We start from the raw sequence: 19,998 nt of genomic DNA, 5'->3' as shown, positions 1-19,998 counted from the left end.
TACCCTCCACCAACTCTCCACCTGAGAAAATCCATTATTTCCAAAAAAATTGCAGCATGATTCAAACCCATAATTACCTTCTCCCACCAACCAATGGTGATGCAACCAGTTGATACGCCAGTAACAGGGATTAAATAAACACAAAACAGAGAGATTCACATGATTGTGCCGATGCCCGAAGTTTAAAACATACATGATGACAGTCAGAGCTGCTTCCTAGATTTATTTCAATGAGAAAGGTCTTTAGGAAATAATAACGGCTAGATATCCTGCTATGCTGGCTTTACTTGCGATACGGGTCTAAACTCGACAAGTACATCCAGGTTCAAGTTGGTCGTAGCCTTTTGGCCTTAGGGCACGGGTAGATTGGGATGAAGCTTTGCGGTGTCCATTATGTGCATACCAAAAATTCATTGAACCCACAAATATTGGTGCAACAAATCCAATAATTGTACCAATCTCTTTATAGCAGGTGGTAAGAGAACTGTTCTTGTGCATGTAAGGGAGCCCCATAATTCATAATTTATGGACATCATGCATGTTTGAGTAATGCAATCAAGTCTCGCTGACTATTCGATCAGTAATACTTGTTCATAATACCCCTTCCCTCGCCTTGATTTAAAAAAAAAGAGAAGGGGGAATTTTAGAAACCTTTATATCCATATGCTTCTCCTAATTAATTTTACAATAACCCAATTTTGCTTCTATTGAGCAAATCAAAAATTCAAAGTGTACATTGAACAAGAATCAGGGAAATGGAACACATCTGAATAGGAAAAAAACAGCTCTCTCTCTCTCTCTATATACATATATATATTGTGGGGTAGTGAGGAAGACAGCACTCAATTACGTTCTATCCTAGGATGTCCCTTTTTTTTTTGGGTCAGATGTCCATGTCTAACCCAACCCGTATGATCTCCAGCTTGTCACAACTCACAAGGTCGGAGTCTGATGGTAAATCTGAACCGGGAGAAAAAAAGGAAAACAAAACAAATGTCGGGCGTCTGACCGGAGGAAAAGGGCCCCACTTTCATCACACGTAACGGTCCATAAGGGCATTCTCGGCATGTCAGATAAAAAAATTTAAAAAGTGATACTGGAGTGCCAGTTTTATACAGCATTCGTTCTGTACGACGCCGGAAATCTCCGCACCACTGCGGGCGCCGACGAGCCCTAACGCGAAGAACAAGAAAGCGGGGCGATCGCGATGCAAGAAATCTTCGGATCGGTTCGCAGGTCTCTGGTCTTCCGACCAAACCCTAATGGCGACGAGGCCGCCGATGGTGGCGGTGGGGTCGGTGGCATCGCGGAAAAGATCGGTTTTTGTCTCAGAAAATCGAGAGTTGGGTTGGGTTTAGGGCTAGGGTTCCTCCACAAGGCCCCACCCTTAACTCCGGGGTCTCCGATCGCCGCCGAGGACGGCGCCCCTCCCATCCGGTGGAGGAAGGGCGAACTCATTGGCTGCGGTGCCTTTGGCCAGGTGTACATGGGTATGAATCTCGATTCTGGAGAGCTACTCGCCGTGAAACAGGTCTTCATTTTGTTTTAAATCTTTTTTCTGGGTTTGGGTTGGGGTTAGGGTTAAAGATTTGATCTTTGTTGATCCGGGTTGCTGACTGTGGATTGGTTTCTGGTTTGTAGGTTTTGATCGGGAAGAACAATGCTTCCAGGGAGAAAGCTCAAGTTAGGATCGTTTCCCTTGTTTCTTTACTATTTTGATTTTGTTTATTTATTTAATTTTTGAATCACACCATAAGTTGTTCTTTCGTATATAGAAGTGTTGGTTTGTACTTGCTTTCGTAATGCTATCCTTTAAATAAATGTGTAGGCTCATATAAGGGAGCTTGAGGAAGAAGTTAAGCTTTTAAAGAAGCTTTCTCACCGGAATATTGTTGTAAGTGGAGCAGATCGCCTTTTTCTCATGAAATGTTTTATCTGTTCTCTTAGCTGATTTCACCTAAATTTTTATCTGGGGTCTTGAACAGAGATACTTGGGAACTGTTAGGGAGGAGGAGACCTTAAATATTCTCTTGGAATTTGTGCCAGGTGGATCAATTTCATCACTGCTTGGGAAATTTGGGTCCTTTCCTGAAGCTGTAAGTGACTGTTTTTCATTCATACTTCAATTGTCATATATGGAATGTCAGTAACTTCCTCTTTTAAACAGGTTATTAGAATGTATACAAAGCAGCTGTTGCAGGGCCTTGAGTATCTTCATCATAATGGAATCATACATAGGGACATAAAGGCATGCCCATTTCCCAACATAGTTCCTTGTGGCTTTGTTGTTCTGTTTATTATTCTCACTGAAAATAGAAAATTGTTTGGATTTTGTCCAATTTCAGGGTGCAAATATACTTGTTGATAACAATGGGTGCATTAAACTTGCTGACTTTGGGGCATCTAAGCAAGTTGCTAAGCTGGTATGGGAGCAAAAGAAGTATTGCCTTTTTGCCTATTTTAATAATTTACTAGACCATACTGACTTCTGAGGAGTTTACTGTGGTAGGTTCAATGCACAAGCCTGTTTCTTAGGAATGATGTGAATTCTTAGATATCGATCCAAGTTGCTAGCACAACTGATCACCATTGACTTTCCAGATGATCTCCTTTGACTTTTGAGCCGTCCAGATAGTTGGATTTGACCCTTTCATGTGGCACTAAATAAGAGTATAGAATCTATTCATAGTCTTGGAAGCTTGATCAATTTTGTGTGCTATTGACTCATATAATGTATGAATATTTGTCATCATATATGGTCCAGCATGATCAAAGTTTATCAGAATTGGTCCCACGTGTGAGATTTATGCCAGACATACTATTTTACTTGACAAATTCTAGGGGTTGAATCACATTTATGTTTGTCCCAATTTTGCTCTAGACTAGGCAATTCGAACTAATTCGACAGTTATGCTAGATATACTCAGTTGCAATTGTGCCAAAGTAGTATCTGGCTGAAACAGTTCTCCATTGGCCCAGAATCTAGGTCTTAATCAACTCCAAATTGGATAAGGCTCTTGCTACTTCTGACAACTCAATTACAGCCTTAAAAGAAAAAGAGGGGGGAGGCAAACACCTTTCTTTAGCCAAAAAGTGCAGATTCTTTCTTCTTTTTACCTTTTCCCCAAATGCGTAGGAACTTTATGATGGCTTTTGGGCGTCACATCCAGTAGTTGGTGACATATATAATTTACAAGTTAAAGTTATTTTTTCATGGGATGAAAACTAATCAATAATAATAAATAAGCTGAATGGCAGACTGATGCTTTATTCTGCAGTATATTCACTCAATTCTACTGGAAAAGTCAAATCCTGCTGAACGCACATATTGTAACTCTGGAGCTTTGCAATGCTCTTTTTTGAGGTTTAGTAGCCTCCTGGAAGTTTGCTATGCTAATTAAATATTAATATATTCTCAGTTTTTTTTTTTTTTTTTGGAATCTGCAATTTCGTTGTGGAGTTGTGCAGAAACTTTAATACTGCTAAGTTTAATTTTAGTGGATGTCCTTGTATTCTTAAACTTTGATTGGGGTTTATATGTTAACATCCTTTGCTTGTATTCCTGTCTCTTGATGGTGCTGTATGAAAATATACAAATTTTTAATCAAGGAGGGTTTATTTTTGGATAATGGCCACCCTGTCCATATGAGCCTTTCCTGTCAACTTCTAATAGAGATGGGCCTAATGGTCATATGGTGCAGAAGCAAATAATGTGTAACTGGGTTATGTTTTGAATCATTGTCATCTTTTACTGATATTTACTATTAATGCACTTAATGCTTAAAAAAGGAATATGTTTTACCACTTATGTACTGTTTATTTTTTTTTCCGTTTCGTTCTTTTCATACTTTTCTTTTTTGAAGCATTTATAAGTATATAAGCCTTTGAACTTGTTAGGCAACCATCACTGCTGCCAAGTCAATGAAAGGTACTCCTTATTGGATGGCACCAGAAGTGATTGTTCAAAGTGGGCATAGCTTGTAAGCATCCAAATCCTTTCTGTATTTTTAACTATTTCTGGAACATTATATTCTTTCTTTCTATTTAATGATGTACTCTTGGATTTTGAACTTGCAACTTATTTTCTGCCTATCATTTATATTTTATTTGTGGCATCTTGCTTTACTAATCGATGGTTATATTTCCATTTATTTTTTTGAATTTTTTTTCATGCTTCTGGGAAATCGTAGATATCTGCAAAGTGAACAAGACATCAAATGGACTTTCTATGCTTCTATGTCATTCAACCATCTTGTTTTCTGATTTTTTCATGAAGAAGTATGTTGTGACTCCATATTGGTTATATGATTTGATGACCCAAAGATTGATTCATAGATTGATTTTGATGATCACAAAACCTTGAAGTATAGATACTAATGTTTATGTTGCAAGGAGAAAGATATTTATGTTGCAAGGAACATAGCAAGTTGGAAGAACACAAGAAGGCCTCTAAAAGCACTCAAGAAAAGTTGGAAGAAAGCTACAAGTTATTGGCCCAAGTCTCAAGTTCAAAAGATTCAAATTGGAGGAGCAAATTCAAGGAAAATTTAAAAGAATAGTCTTCGAGTCGACTCCTGAGGAATTCGAGTCGACTCCAATGCTTGGCGAGTCAACTCGAGAGTAGAACGAGTCGACTCCAGGGTGTAAAAGGCAGAAAAGTCAGAGAGGGATTTTCGACCCTGAGATTCGAGTCGACTCCTGAGGAATGCGAGTCGACTCCAATGGTTGTCGGGTCGACTCCAAAGAAAGCGAGAGTCGACTCTCAGTGGTACACAAGGGAAAACTCAGAGAAGCAGTTTTTGGACACTGAGATTCGAGTCGACTCCCACAAAGTCCGAGTCGACTCCAAAGACAGCGCAACCCCAAGACAGAAGACGGTATTTTCGTCTCTGAGAGGCGAGTCGACTCCAAGACAAGTCGAGTCGACTCCAAGGCAGCGCGGCTCCAAAATACAGAGGATCAGTTTTCCGACTCTGAGATTCGAGTCGACTCCCAGACAGCTCGAGTCGACTCCAAGGCAGCACTACACTAAGATGGCAGAAGACCAACTTTCGAAAACTGAGAGCCGAGTCGACTCCAAGGAAGTTCGAGTCGACTCCAAGACTGGACGAGCCAAAAGACAGAGGATCGGGAGTTCGGACTCTGGGATTCGAGTCGACTCCCAGGATAGTCGAGTCGACTCGAGTGGACAAAATTCAAATTTGGAACAGTTGCCGAGTCGACTCCGGAAAAGCTTGAGTCGACTCCCGCTACAGCCGAGTCGACTCCTGATCGCGCGAGTCGACTCCGATCCCAACGGTAATATTGTCAGGAGGTGCAGACTGGTTCCAACGGCTATATTTTTGTCTCTAACGGCTATATTCTTGTTTCCACTCCATCTAAAGCTATAAAAACAAGAAGAGAGCTAGGGGAGAACTCATGGAAGTGGGAGAGAACTTTTAGGGAAGAGATTCCAAACAGATTACAAGGGAAATCTCCCAAAAGCACAAAAGGGCCATTCAAAGTGAAATAGAGGGAAGAAGAGCATCCAAGTGAATCCCAAAGCTTCCTCTCCATCCGTGTGCTGCCTCAGTGATCCTCCACTTCGTGCCAAATCAGAAGAGGGTCAAGTAAAGAAGAAGTCGAGCTCCTTCATCTTCCAAACTCGTTTGAGGACTTCACTTTACTCTATTTGCTTATAGTGTTATATTTGCTTGTTTAAGAAGCTTTGATTTATCTTAAACTTTGTTATAATATCTTGTAACTTGATTCAATCACGGGATTGAATCAAGGGGTAAAGGTTTGTTGGTGAGCCAAAGGGAAAACCAACGGTGTAAGGTTTGTTGGTGAGCCAAAGGGAAAACCAACGGGGTTTAGGTTTGTTGGTGAGCCGAGGGTAAAACCAACGTGAAAGGGTTTGATTGTGAGCCCGGGAAAACAATCGGGGTTGGTTCTAGTCGGTGAGCCTGGGAAAACCGACCGAGTTCGTTGTGCGCTCGTAAAACAACAAGTTGGGTTGTGAGCTTGTAAAACAACCGGCTGTAATCGGTAGGATTATAGTGAAATTCCCAAGAGGTCTTGGGGAGTGGATGTAGGTGCTGGGGTGCACCGAACCACTATATGTTTATTGTGTTTGTGATGCTTTTTGTCATTGTCTAACTTGCTTACTTAGATATATTGCTTGCTTAACTCGTATCTACGCATCCCTTAGTTGCAAGCATACTCAATTTACTTAATCAAGTCCCATTTAATAAATCATACTGTTGCTAAGTTTAAATTCCACTGTGCATCTATATAACTTAGCATAGTTAATCAAAAAGTTTTAGAAGTAGCATAAAAGTTTTAAAAGACCCAATTCACCCCCCCTCTTGGGTTGTATCTACTGGGCAACAAGTGGTATCAGAGCAGGTGCTCAAATATTATTTGTAGTCTTAACCGACTAGAGCCAAAGATCATGACAACCCCACATAACGTATTACTTGCTGAGGGACTTTCCACAAACAGACCTCCACTGTTTGATGGATCTAACTATATTCAATGGAAAGCTAGAATGAAAATCTTTACTCAATCACAAAACTATGAGTTATGGAATGTCATAACAAATGGCCTACACACACCCACGAAATTAATTGAAAGTATGTTCGATAAAAATTTGGCTGAACTAAATGCTAAGGCTATGAACCTTCTCTACTGTGCATTTAATAAAAATATTTTCAACCAAATTTATATATGTTCATCTGCCAAACAAATATGGGATACTCTTGAAGCAACTTATGATATTTTCGAAGAACCCCATGTTAGTTTACTTGAGGATAATTGCAAGACTAACATTGAGCATGCAGGAAACACTCTAAATCAGGAAGAAAGATTCAAAAGCTTCCTAAAGACAAAGAAGAAGAGGAAGCTAGAAGAAAGGAAGAAAGAGATAAAAAGGAAGAAAGCCTTGACCAAGAAAGAGTCAAGCAAGAAATTAAAAGTTAGGAGCAACAATGATGATATTAGCTCCAAGGAACTACAAGAGGTAACTAACTCGTGCTTTATGGCACAAGAAGACAAGGTAAAATCTGAATCTACTCTTACCTCAAATGATTTTCAAGAAGAATTATCTTATGATGAATTATTAAATACTTTTCATGATTTGTATGGTGAATGTAGAAAATTAGCTGTGAAGAATAAAAATCTTAAGAAACTAAATCTGAAAATTTCAAAAGAAAGAAATTCTAATAATGAAATACAAGATAAACTAAATTCTGAAAATAAAATTTTAAGGTTAAATTCAGAACAATTAATTCAGAAAAATCAAAATTTAATTAAAGAAAATCAAAACTTAAGTAAAGAAATTAACCAATTGAAGTCTTTTATTAACAAATTTACTGTAAGTTCAGCAAGATTAAAAATGATGTTTGAAAGCCAACATACAGATTTTGATAAATCAAAATTTGGCTTAACTCCTTCACTTAGCAATGAATCCCTAAAGAAAAAGGTTATCAATTCACCAAGCAATCCATTAAATAAGATAACTTATTTCAAACATGAAAAGAATGGGCATAACAACTTTACCTATCGTTCTAACATAATTAAATCAAGTAGTAAAGTTATTACAATTAAACAAATTTGGGTTCCAAAAGGAACTATATGTCCTAACTCTCAAGGATCCAAGCAAGCTTGGGTACCCAAAATGAAAATATGAGGATGTAGACATAGATGTGCCAAGATACCCATGAAACAAATAGATTCATACAAATGGGTATTCTAGACACATTGAAACTTAAAATATACTTATGAAAAGTAATTTTAAATAATAATAATAATGAAATCAGTAATCCTTGCATCTCATCATTATTTTTGCTTTAGTATGAATTGCTAGTATTGATCAATTTTGTGATATAGAAACTACTTTTGGAAATATAAACCAAATCACTTCATTTTATAGGATACTTTACTCACCCTTGGATAAAGTTGCTAAATGATTAATCATTATTAAGATTAATTCTATGAATTCTCTATATGCTTGATTGAGAGTTTTTATCCATGGCATTATTGTTTATTGATCATAGATATGATAATGTGTACTTGGTATGCTTTTGAATATATGCACTATGAATACCAAGATTAAAGAAACCATCCTTGGCACATAGAATCAACTCATGCTAGTATGTACTTAATCTCAAAAGACCTTGCCATAGGCTTACTTAGATTATCTACTTAAAGGTCAAAGTTTTGCTATGCATGCTAACTAAGGAAACAAACAAAAATCATTTCTAAATCTAAAGATGTTGTTTCCATCACTAAGTTTTCAAAAGCTTACATTGGATTTGTTCTTGGAAAATAAAACTGAAGTATTTTTCTGTATTTACTGAATCTTGTAAAAGCGTTTCAAATGAAAAAGGTTTCCAAACTGTGAAGATCATGGCACAGTGTTGAAAACCAAAATCCTGATTAAGGTTATACAGAAAATAATATTAAATTCAATTATTTCAGCTCCAAGGACATCATAAGTAAAATAGGGTTAATAGAATTCTTGAAGAAATGAAAAAGACAATTATGTATGATAGTCATCTACTCAAATAATTTTTTAAAAAGACTATCATCACTGCTTGTCATACATATGATTTCTATTAGATCTATTTTTGATGAAAATTTTGATCTTCTGAAAAATGGAAAATGAACCATTGCATATCTTTCATATTTTTCAGTCGTACATGTTATGCTTGATATGCTCTTATGAAAATAATGCCAAATCTGATAAAGATACTTCTATCCTTGGATATCATTCATCAAGCAATGCATATAGAACATTCATGAAAAATTCTAGTTGTAGAGGTATCAATTCATTTTATTCTTTATGAGACTAATGATTTATTATCAAAATACTAAAAACAAATTATATATGTATATGGTTAATCTTTTATATATAACAATCTGAAAAACTTGTTAATAATTAGAACCAAAATTGGATTTTCAGATATGCACTTAATGAAGAAAAATTGATAACTACTAAAAGACTAAATCAAGAAAAGATAGATCTTGATAAGATTTTTGCATGATTAGAAGTAAAGATCACCATTATTATTTGTTTGCTTCATGAGCTTTATAATCTGTCAAATGAATGTGTAGAATTCACTCCTATGTGGTTATTTCATTAAAAAAAAGGAGATCTATGTAAAATAACCACCATATTTAAAGATTACACATTACATATATGATAAAGCAATATGTGATTTGGGAACAAGCATCAAAAGCATGATAGAATAATTATTTTATCATATACCTATAGACCAGATTGTGTGATCATTATGTGCCCTTGTGCAAGACTTCAATCTAACTCTAATGAATCATAATTTATTGATAACAAATGAATCATAATCTGAATTTTGATAGAAACAATTGTTTAAGGCAATTTGATCAAAACTTAGCTAGCATGCCTTATTGACAATTATCTTAAGCAAATAGAATCTAAGCTAAATTGATGTTGAAAATAAGAAATTGATTTGATCTTGATAAATCATTCTATTGTCTCACATGCTTGTACTTGAACCATATTGGTTAATGAAACCATCTCTTTAGTTCAAGTGATATGTGCTTGCTTATACTTAGGGAATCTCTTGAGTAAAGTGACTCAACATTCAACTAGTATCATATCTTATATCGAGTCATCTAGTTAAAAATATGGTGGATGAATGTTTTGTATCTTGAAGAAACTAATAACTTTCTTTCAAGGAAGAAAAGGAGCTTTGCAGGATCCTTGAGCAAGAAAATGAGAGATTTCAACTTGAAGGATATCTCCACGTAAGATACAATAAACATTCTCATGCAAACAAGAGAGAGGACCTTCTTCAGCCAAAAGTTCATACATAAGAAATCTAGTAGGTATTTGACTGAAGAATGCAGAATGGATTGGTAATTCTAGATACCTCTCTCATAAATTAATTGAGCAAAGTCAATAACTTAAATCTTAGTATGGCATGGTTAAAATCTTTAATTATTAATTCCTTGATATCATGTCTATATATATGTATTGATTGACTTATGCTTTTAGAAATTGTTTCATGGTTTGCCCAAACTAAAATATATCTTTGCCTATGTCATAACCATGAACTACACAAGTTTATGCTTAAAATTTTTGATTTAAAATGACTTGTGAGAAGCTATGAATTCTTGAGCATAATGAAAATGTTGTTTGCATGATATACCTCTATATGATACATTTGATTATTTCTTTATTCTGCTCTTTCAAGTAAATTACTTGAGAATAACAAAGAGAAAGAGAGATAAAGAAAAGATAATGGATATTATTCAAGAGAAGTAAAATCTAAGTAAAGGCAAATACTCCAATCTTAAGAAAAAGCAAAACAAGCATAATATATTCAGCACTTGTGTGAGCATTCTTTTGGAAGGATAAAATCCGTAATGAATTACACTTAAATAGAGGGAGAGTTTAAAGTAAATAGTTTAACCTTTCTATATTGCTTATCATAGGGATGGTGCCAATGGGGAGGCTAGTGGTAGTACCCGGCACTATTTGACCCAACTATTCGGTGTAGGGCATATTAGGGACGGCACAAGAGGGAGGCTAGTGGTAGTACCTCGTGCCCCTTCCCAACTCCACCGGATAGGGAGCAAATAGAGTATAGAGCATAAGAAAGTTATAAATGAAAAACAAAGTAAATGAAAGTAGAATTAAGTCAAATTTTTAATCACTTGAAAACACACTTTAAGGATGAAATCAGTGCAAAATTATATTTAAATAGGGGGAGTTTATTTGAAAAGAATTGATTTTGATCCTTAACATTCTTACTCTTAATATTCTAATGCATGACTTAACACATAATATATTTTGCATATGGCATGATGCTTTAAATTATGGATTCTCAATATTTTGTAATGCTTCATGCTTGGACAATTTGATTGATTGTTTGAAATACTACATAAAATTTTTGTTTGTTAAGAAAATTCAGATTTGTCATTCACAATCATCGTTAAAATGTGAAAGTTGAAATGAGAAGAGAAAGATATCTCTATTTAGGCAAAATGAATTGATCTTGATCTATCTTTCTACTTGCCTAACTTTGATACATAATATCCTAATACTTGTTAAAATATCCTCCATTTTGTATCGAAACTCAATACTAAATACAAAGATTCTGAAAGTGCTCTAATGTTATTGAAATATGTGTTTTCAATCTTAGTAATTTAAGATGAGCTACAAAGTAGAAGATACATATCTCAAATTTTGAGAGCCTTCTTGAAAATTCTTATGAAAATTCAGAATCTGATTTTGTATAAAAGCTTAAACTCAATATGATTTCTAAATAAAATCTTAATTTAAGAAAAACAGAATTAATTTTGATGTCTTGGCTGATTGCTCCGATACGCATCCGAAACATATCCTTTCTTATCATTAAAATCTACTAATATTGGTCTAAATGATCAATGATCTTGATTACAAGCAAATATTTTTAAATATATGACTTTATTTTAATATTTAAAATTTTATTGAGCTTCATGTGTACATAGCTGAAAAACTGTGATTAAGAAATTGAAGTTTATAAAATATATACCTCAATGATCATCTATATGTTTTTCCCTCCTACATTATAAAAGACTTCCATTAATATAGTGAATGATCTTAAAGCCTAGAAATATTTCACCTCACTCAAATGAGTCTAAAAGAAAGAAAATGTAAATGGTTTTGAAAGAAACTGAGCTTCAAATGAATCATTTTTGATTAATATTTCAGTACATTTTCTCAAAGTTGAAGAGGAAGCATACCTTGTTCTTAAAGGATTAGAAAGAGTAATTGCTACAAATTTTGAATAATACTAGATTACTCTACATTCTCGATGTCATAGAATTTCAGTGTTATTCACGTTTATCACTATAATCTGAAATTCAACAATTTAAAATGATTAAAGAAGAATGCATCTTTTGAGGGGAGCTTTAGATATTCAGTATCCTATCCCAAAGACACTTTATTTTGATGCATGCTTTGAACTTTATGGATTGATTTTGATGAACCTCCTTATATTGCAAGACATGCTTTAATTACCTTGAGATGAGTTCTATAAAGGTTGTCTTATCTCAAACCTTGAGTCTTATGAAAATAAGCTGAAACTTATAGAAAATATATTTTTGAGATTGACAATTTTGTTGAACATTATCTTAGGATTCTAAACTCTTAAATGGAATGATCAATTGAGGGGGAGAAAGAAAATTTCAGAAGGAGAGGTCTTATGGAACTTAATTACATGAATCTATAGGAGAGGGAAAGAATACTAAATGAAAAGTGATCCTAATACTCTCCAATATGTATCATCTGAAATTTAAATCTGAAAATCTTTATGATACACCTTGAGGCGTGTTATTTGGTTAGTATATCTTATGCATCACTCATGAACCAAATTACAAATCTTGAGAGCCTCTAACTTAATGAAAAAGGGGGAGAATAACGTGTAATTGACTTGAACTTTAGAACTTAAATTGTGTGCCAATTCATATTGTTATGTATCAAATTGTGCTTACTTTCTACAGAGATAAAAGAAAGTCTCTAAAGAAATCATGTTGCATGATTTCATATTTTGGTGTTTGTGCCCCAATGATCTTATTATCATTAAAGAACTTTGAAGTTATTAAGACTTAATGATCCAACATGATGATGTGTCTTTTACATATATAGGTTTTGACCTGTTACTCTGAAAATTAATTAAATTGCTCTCCTGTTGAAATCACATTCTTGAAGAGATGTTAGACTTCCATTCGTGCTTTTCATTGAATATCATTTGTGGTACTTCTTGAATTAACCTAAGAGAGATTCCACCCACACTTGATTAGAAAACTATCTGTGGTATCAAATTAGAAAACTTCTTGAAATCACATTCAATGTGTTCTGCTCTGAAATTATCTTAATTGGCTCTGATCTGTGCTCACTAATCTGATTCCAATATTATTGCCTTGAGTTATATGATTCATATTCTTGCAATAATTCAACATTCAAATCAGAGTACAATAAGGAAAAGAAATATTTGTGCTTAATGTTTCCCTATTTTTTTTGATGTTGTCAAAAAGGGGGAGAAATATTTAAGTATATGCTTATAATGCTTTTTGTATTGAGTACAAATCAGCTTAAATTGATTGTGTTAAGCTGATTGAATCTAAAGCAGTATCATGAAGTATGTTTCAAATATATATGTTTTCTACTTCATGCAACTTAGCTATGTATTACTTCTAGAAAACAATATCTTTTATATTGCATATACTCCAAGTTTTGTCATCATCAAAAAGGGGGAGATTGATGACCCAAAGATTGATTCATAGATTGATTTTGATGATCACAAAACCTTGAAGTATAGATACTAATGTTTATGTTGCAAGGAGAAAGATATTTATGTTGCAAGGAACATAGCAAGTTGGAAGAACACAAGAAGGCCTCTAAAAGCACTCAAGAAAAGTTGGAAGAAAGCTACAAGTTATTGGCCCAAGTCTCAAGTTCAAAAGATTCAAATTGGAGGAGCAAATTCAAGGAAAATTTAAAAGAATAGTCTTCGAGTCGACTCCTGAGGAATTCGAGTCGACTCCAATGCTTGGCGAGTCAACTCGAGAGTAGAACGAGTCGACTCCAGGGTGTAAAAGGCAGAAAAGTCAGAGAGGGATTTTCGACCCTGAGATTCGAGTCGACTCCTGAGGAATGCGAGTCGACTCCAATGGTTGTCGGGTCGACTCCAAAGAAAGCGAGAGTCGACTCTCAGTGGTACACAAGGGAAAACTCAGAGAAGCAGTTTTTGGACACTGAGATTCGAGTCGACTCCCACAAAGTCCGAGTCGACTCCAAAGACAGCGCAACCCCAAGACAGAAGACGGTATTTTCGTCTCTGAGAGGCGAGTCGACTCCAAGACAAGTCGAGTCGACTCCAAGGCAGCGCGGCTCCAAAATACAGAGGATCAGTTTTCCGACTCTGAGATTCGAGTCGACTCCCAGACAGCTCGAGTCGACTCCAAGGCAGCACTACACTAAGATGGCAGAAGACCAACTTTCGAAAACTGAGAGCCGAGTCGACTCCAAGGAAGTTCGAGTCGACTCCAAGACTGGACGAGCCAAAAGACAGAGGATCGGGAGTTCGGACTCTGGGATTCGAGTCGACTCCCAGGATAGTCGAGTCGACTCGAGTGGACAAAATTCAAATTTGGAACAGTTGCCGAGTCGACTCCGGAAAAGCTTGAGTCGACTCCCGCTACAGCCGAGTCGACTCCTGATCGCGCGAGTCGACTCCGATCCCAACGGTAATATTGTCAGGAGGTGCAGACTGGTTCCAACGGCTATATTTTTGTCTCTAACGGCTATATTCTTGTTTCCACTCCATCTAAAGCTATAAAAACAAGAAGAGAGCTAGGGGAGAACTCATGGAAGTGGGAGAGAACTTTTAGGGAAGAGATTCCAAACAGATTACAAGGGAAATCTCCCAAAAGCACAAAAGGGCCATTCAAAGTGAAATAGAGGGAAGAAGAGCATCCAAGTGAATCCCAAAGCTTCCTCTCCATCCGTGTGCTGCCTCAGTGATCCTCCACTTCGTGCCAAATCAGAAGAGGGTCAAGTAAAGAAGAAGTCGAGCTCCTTCATCTTCCAAACTCGTTTGAGGACTTCACTTTACTCTATTTGCTTATAGTGTTATATTTGCTTGTTTAAGAAGCTTTGATTTATCTTAAACTTTGTTATAATATCTTGTAACTTGATTCAATCACGGGATTGAATCAAGGGGTAAAGGTTTGTTGGTGAGCCAAAGGGAAAACCAACGGTGTAAGGTTTGTTGGTGAGCCAAAGGGAAAACCAACGGGGTTTAGGTTTGTTGGTGAGCCGAGGGTAAAACCAACGTGAAAGGGTTTGATTGTGAGCCCGGGAAAACAATCGGGGTTGGTTCTAGTCGGTGAGCCTGGGAAAACCGACCGAGTTCGTTGTGCGCTCGTAAAACAACAAGTTGGGTTGTGAGCTTGTAAAACAACCGGCTGTAATCGGTAGGATTATAGTGAAATTCCCAAGAGGTCTTGGGGAGTGGATGTAGGTGCTGGGGTGCACCGAACCACTATATGTTTATTGTGTTTGTGATGCTTTTTGTCATTGTCTAACTTGCTTACTTAGATATATTGCTTGCTTAACTCGTATCTACGCATCCCTTAGTTGCAAGCATACTCAATTTACTTAATCAAGTCCCATTTAATAAATCATACTGTTGCTAAGTTTAAATTCCACTGTGCATCTATATAACTTAGCATAGTTAATCAAAAAGTTTTAGAAGTAGCATAAAAGTTTTAAAAGACCCAATTCACCCCCCCTCTTGGGTTGTATCTACTGGGCAACATGATTGTTCCTTAGTTGTCCCAGTAAATGTTTCTATTCGATTACAATCTGAGAATGAAAATTGATCCTGTCTGGGATAACAAGAAAAAGGAGATCATTACTCATAGATTATCCCTCTTGCAGTGCAAGAAGATTTGTTTGATGTTGATATTCCCTAATAATTCTATTGCATAATTCAAAAGCTATGACAATGCAGCCTAAGAGATGTTGAACTTTCCTGTGCATTTACGCTATCCTAAAGTTTATTAGAGGAACTTTAGATGTCTAGTACGTAGTTATACTTCCCTTTTGCTTGATTCAACATTACAAAAAAATTCATGGCTTTACGCAATAAGGTCTTGCCTCTTTTTAGGGAATATCACTATCCTAAAGTTTGTACGATTCCAAAATGTCAGTTGAGATAATTGGGGGGGCAACCTACCTCTTTTTTTTGCTATACTTTTTTTAAGGCATCTGTAATTGTTGCACCAAGAGAAGAATTTCATTGATAAGGGAGATGGAAGCTGTCTATTTCCCTCATATCATATTACGATGATGTTGTGATTCAATATGTAGGTCAAACATAAAGGATACTGATTTATATTGATAAAATATCACACCTGGTTTATAGCTCAAGAATTCTTGATATTTTTTCCTTCTTTCCATTACAGTCCATTTCTGCTGATTTTTGAGCATATCTTGTACTTCCAGACACATTAAGTTTCATTTTGGCTATTGATCATTATAGATTGCTTTATCATGCACACAGTTTTATGGACAGCCTTCCTGCTTCTGTAACTTATTTTGGTGCAATTCTGTGTAAATTCTTCCAGCTCTGCTGACATTTGGAGTGTTGGTTGTACCATTATTGAGATGGCCACTGGCAAGCCTCCTTGGAGCCAGCAATACCAGGAGGTTAATATCTCTCTCTCTTTCTCCCCCTCTCACCCCCTCTCCTCTCCCTCCTCTGTAGAATTTTATCAGGTCTGCAATAAATTTATAAATAAATATTCAGTTGCCAAACATTCAAATTTTGTTCAGGTTGCAGCTTTATTTCATGTTGGCACAACAAAGTCACACCCACCAATTCCAGAGCATCTTTCTTTAGAGGCCAAGGATTTTCTTTTGAAATGCTTACAAGAGTATGTACTGCTGTTTCTTTTTTATTTGGTTTGTTTATGCCAAAGTGTGCCTATCTGATGGTAGGCATGTCACATAGGCGGTTAGTTCACTTTTGACAAGCACTGCTAGAAATATTGTAGTAGTTGTAAATAACTATTGTCAACTCTTATTAAATAATGTTCAAGTGGATATATACTCATTCTCCTCATTGATTATGTCCTGTGACCGGGAAAGCTTGCACCCGGAATCCAGTCTAATGGCTAATATCCTGATATACATACGTCCAGACCTAGCTACTATTGTTGTTAAATTTTTTTTTTCCATTAGACATGTTTAGAGAAAATTGTTTTCCATCCGTCTCTTCTTAGATTGTGAGTGACCCAAGCTGATGGTAGTTATCTATTTTCACCATAAATTTGGTTATAGTCAAAGCCATTTCCATCCAGCTTTCACACGAACCCAAGCCAGCAGTTGTCACAAAGTCAATATCATAGGGATTACGGAGGGCCTATTTTGAATGTTTGAAGACTAATAACTCAATGGATTATACACACAAATGTAGGTGCTTGATATTTCTGAAGGGTCTGTATTGTGTTCCATCTCTCTCATTTACCCAGTCCCAACTGACCATATCAGGTGGTGAGCACCTGTGCTCGCTATGAAGTTTGAGTATAATGGAGACTGTTCCAGATCAGCTTTGTGCCCTAAACCTGATATATCCTGCACCTTATGGACCTCCTTTAATATGCTGACCTGATAACTGCTGCTGCTTTTTCTTCCTGCAATTTGTTATTGACAAAGTTCAATGAATATTTCTGAAATTGCTATTTAAAAAGCTCAAAAGGGAAAATATTTCAATATGCTGCCTTTTGGGTTATACTTTATTTTTCTTATGCTTTCTCTGAAGTCTGAGGACAGGCATTGCATTGTTTCCAGGGAACCAAATTTGAGGCCGAGTGCTTCTGATTTGCTGCAGGTAATACCGACTTTTGTTTCAAATTAACAGATCATGGAAGAATTGATTAATGATATTTAATCATCATCCTGATGACCAGATATCTCCATTATGGTGGAAAGTTCAACTCATGTCTTGTATTATTCCTTGAAATTTTCTGTGCAGCATCCCTTTGTTACAGGGGAATTTCATGATCCGCATCCATTATATCATTCTTCAGTTAAGGTCAGCCTACCCACTACAAATTGGTTATGTTTTTCATCATTCGGTTCATATATAAGTATTCCTCTCCCTGATAACGGTCTCATGGCAGGAACCCTCCAAAACTATGGTTCCATCATCGAAAGTGCAGATGGATAGCTTGTGAGGAATATTTTCATGATATTTGTATTTTTTAAATTGTCTCTGTTATGCATTGGTGACTTGAGAAAGCTCTTCTGCTACATTCTTAATCTGACAGCTACGCATTATGTGCAGAGGCTTGAACAATGTGAAGCATGCATGTGGCAGTGGCTCCACCATGAATCCTGAGAAGGCCTCAACAGTAAGACCTAGCTGGAAGGCAAGTACTGATGATGAGATGTGCCGGTTTGATGATGGAGATGATTTTCCAGTGGTTGGATCGGTAAGATTTTCATTTCTCTATGAGTAACTTACTTATACCATCTTAAAAGAGATTGCATTAATTTTGACTTTATTGGGTGTATTCGTACACACATTGTATGAAGCACCTGCTTTCAGCACACACACAAAAAAAAAGAAAAAAAAAAGAAAAGAAGAGAGATTGCATTAATGTACATTATACTGCTTGCTGAAGTTAAGTGACAAATCTGCACTCATTTATTGATTTCAGAGCTTTAATCCAATGTCGGAGCCATTTGATGACTGGCCGTGCAAGTTTGACTTCAGTCCAGAACAACGAATCATGCACTCAGACGACTTGGGCATGCCGACTAATGGTGCTTCTGGTGGTGGTCAGGAAGGGGAAAATGGTTTTACGTTCCCTTGTGAGCAAGTATGTGAAGATGATGAAGTCACAGAGACAAAAATTAAGGCTTTCCTGGATGAGAAGGTTTGTATTAACAGTTCTTTTGCTTAAAAATGACTTATTATTTGATTTATCCATATAATGCATATGAACAAAGACTAGCAAGCAGTTTTATTATCAAAGCCTTCTCATATACTTAAAATAATGTGCTTTGGTTATGTATAACTTGCAACTGACATGTAATTGAACTTCCATCCATCTCAGGCCCTTGATCTGAAGAAGCTGCAGGACCCTTTATATGAAGAGTTCTACAACACCTTGAACGCTGCAAATTCTCAAGGAGTTGGGAGTACATGCAAGGAAAACATCAAAAATAATTCAAGATTACCACCCAAAAGCAAGTCATCACCCAACAAAGTAATATATGGGGCATCTTCCCCATGGGCTGATACCATGAAGAAAATTACCCCTGGGAACTGCAGTAGGCGAGTCTCAAGCAGTGGCGAGGAGAATAATCAGATTCCGAGAGAAATCCCTTCTCCTCAGCTTAACGAGCGGGGGGTAGGTCTTCTTCAAGATGCTCACCAAGAACCAACCAGCCTAAGGTTTGTTAAACAATCTTATATTCCAATGTGAACTATAAGGGAAGCAAGGATATTTATGTTTGACTGGCCCTTTAGGTCATTGTAATATATTGGAGAAAATCTTTCACCTTTCCTTTTCCCCTAGCATGTACATATTGTTTTTCTTTCTCATCTGATCTGCAATAACGTTTTGGGAACAGCAATGCAAGCTTTTCCGAGAGACGGAGGAAGTGGAAAGAAGAGTTGGATCAGGAGCTTGAGAGGGAAAGAGGTAATTATTTAAGCTTCACAAGCCAATCTTGGTATTTGCATTACTTATCTTCTTCTTATTTCATCAATGGCTCTGCTTGCAGAGGTGATGCGCCAGGCAGCAGGTCTTGTTGGGAAGATATCTCCGAAGGACAGAGGCCTAAATCAAAAGAGAGACCGCTTGCCACCCACATCTCCGGCCAAATAAGTGTACAAACCTACCGACCCTTTTAGCTAATCTTACTCTGCTGCTCATCTGGTCATCGATCAATATAAAACACATGGTGGCAAATGCAAAAAGGTTTTCATCATTGATTGGTCCTACTAATATGACCTGCCACCCTTGGTACGTGGAAGCAAGATATAATAGCCCTGACGGCTAGCGGTTTTTGCTGGTTTGAGCATGACCAAAACAAAAAAAAAAAAAAAACAACATCATGTTGATCTGTCGATCCCCAAATGTGATACAAGGAAGGATGATGTTATGTTTGTTTTGCAAAGCAATCGGCATGTTAGCAAATTGATGTTGTATCATGTTTGGCTTGTGCTAATGCCATCTGAGATGCTTGTTACGGGTTCTAAATGGAGACTGATTTTTCTCCCTTTTTTTTTTAAAAAAAAAAGACTGTAAAACGTTCTATAAAATAAATATATTAGAAATTTATTGCAAAAGAAAACAAAAATTAAGGTAATATTGAAAACAAAATTAGCTTAATGGTGGTACCCCTCTGCTTATAAACTGGTCTCGAAGTGTTTTAGCTAAAAAAGCTGAGCAACCCTTCCAAACATTTTG

General features: G+C 36.5%; 1 protein-coding gene across 1 annotated transcript; it reads left to right on the top strand.

The window, feature by feature from the left end:
• Nucleotides 1–1,136: 1,136 nt before the first annotated feature.
• LOC103710024 (mitogen-activated protein kinase kinase kinase NPK1-like) lies at nt 1,137–19,788 on the top strand. The gene is made up of 17 exons (XM_008795596.3): nt 1,137–1,531; nt 1,642–1,683; nt 1,829–1,894; nt 1,986–2,096; nt 2,168–2,248; nt 2,346–2,423; nt 3,898–3,980; nt 16,141–16,222; nt 16,349–16,449; nt 17,366–17,405; nt 17,550–17,609; nt 17,698–17,747; nt 17,862–18,009; nt 18,238–18,456; nt 18,637–18,977; nt 19,157–19,227; nt 19,310–19,788. The coding sequence occupies exons 1-17, from the start codon at nt 1,208–1,210 to the stop codon at nt 19,411–19,413; spliced, it is 2,001 nt and encodes a 666-aa protein (XP_008793818.2). The 5' UTR covers nt 1,137–1,207; the 3' UTR covers nt 19,414–19,788.
• Nucleotides 19,789–19,998: the final 210 nt, after the last annotated feature.

Source organism: Phoenix dactylifera, unplaced genomic scaffold (assembly GCF_009389715.1).
Source record: "Phoenix dactylifera cultivar Barhee BC4 unplaced genomic scaffold, palm_55x_up_171113_PBpolish2nd_filt_p 000544F, whole genome shotgun sequence".
Classification (NCBI taxonomy): Eukaryota; Viridiplantae; Streptophyta; class Magnoliopsida; order Arecales; family Arecaceae; genus Phoenix; species Phoenix dactylifera.
Note: the sequence above shows the minus strand (reverse complement) of the source record. Positions and strands in the feature narration are given on the sequence as shown.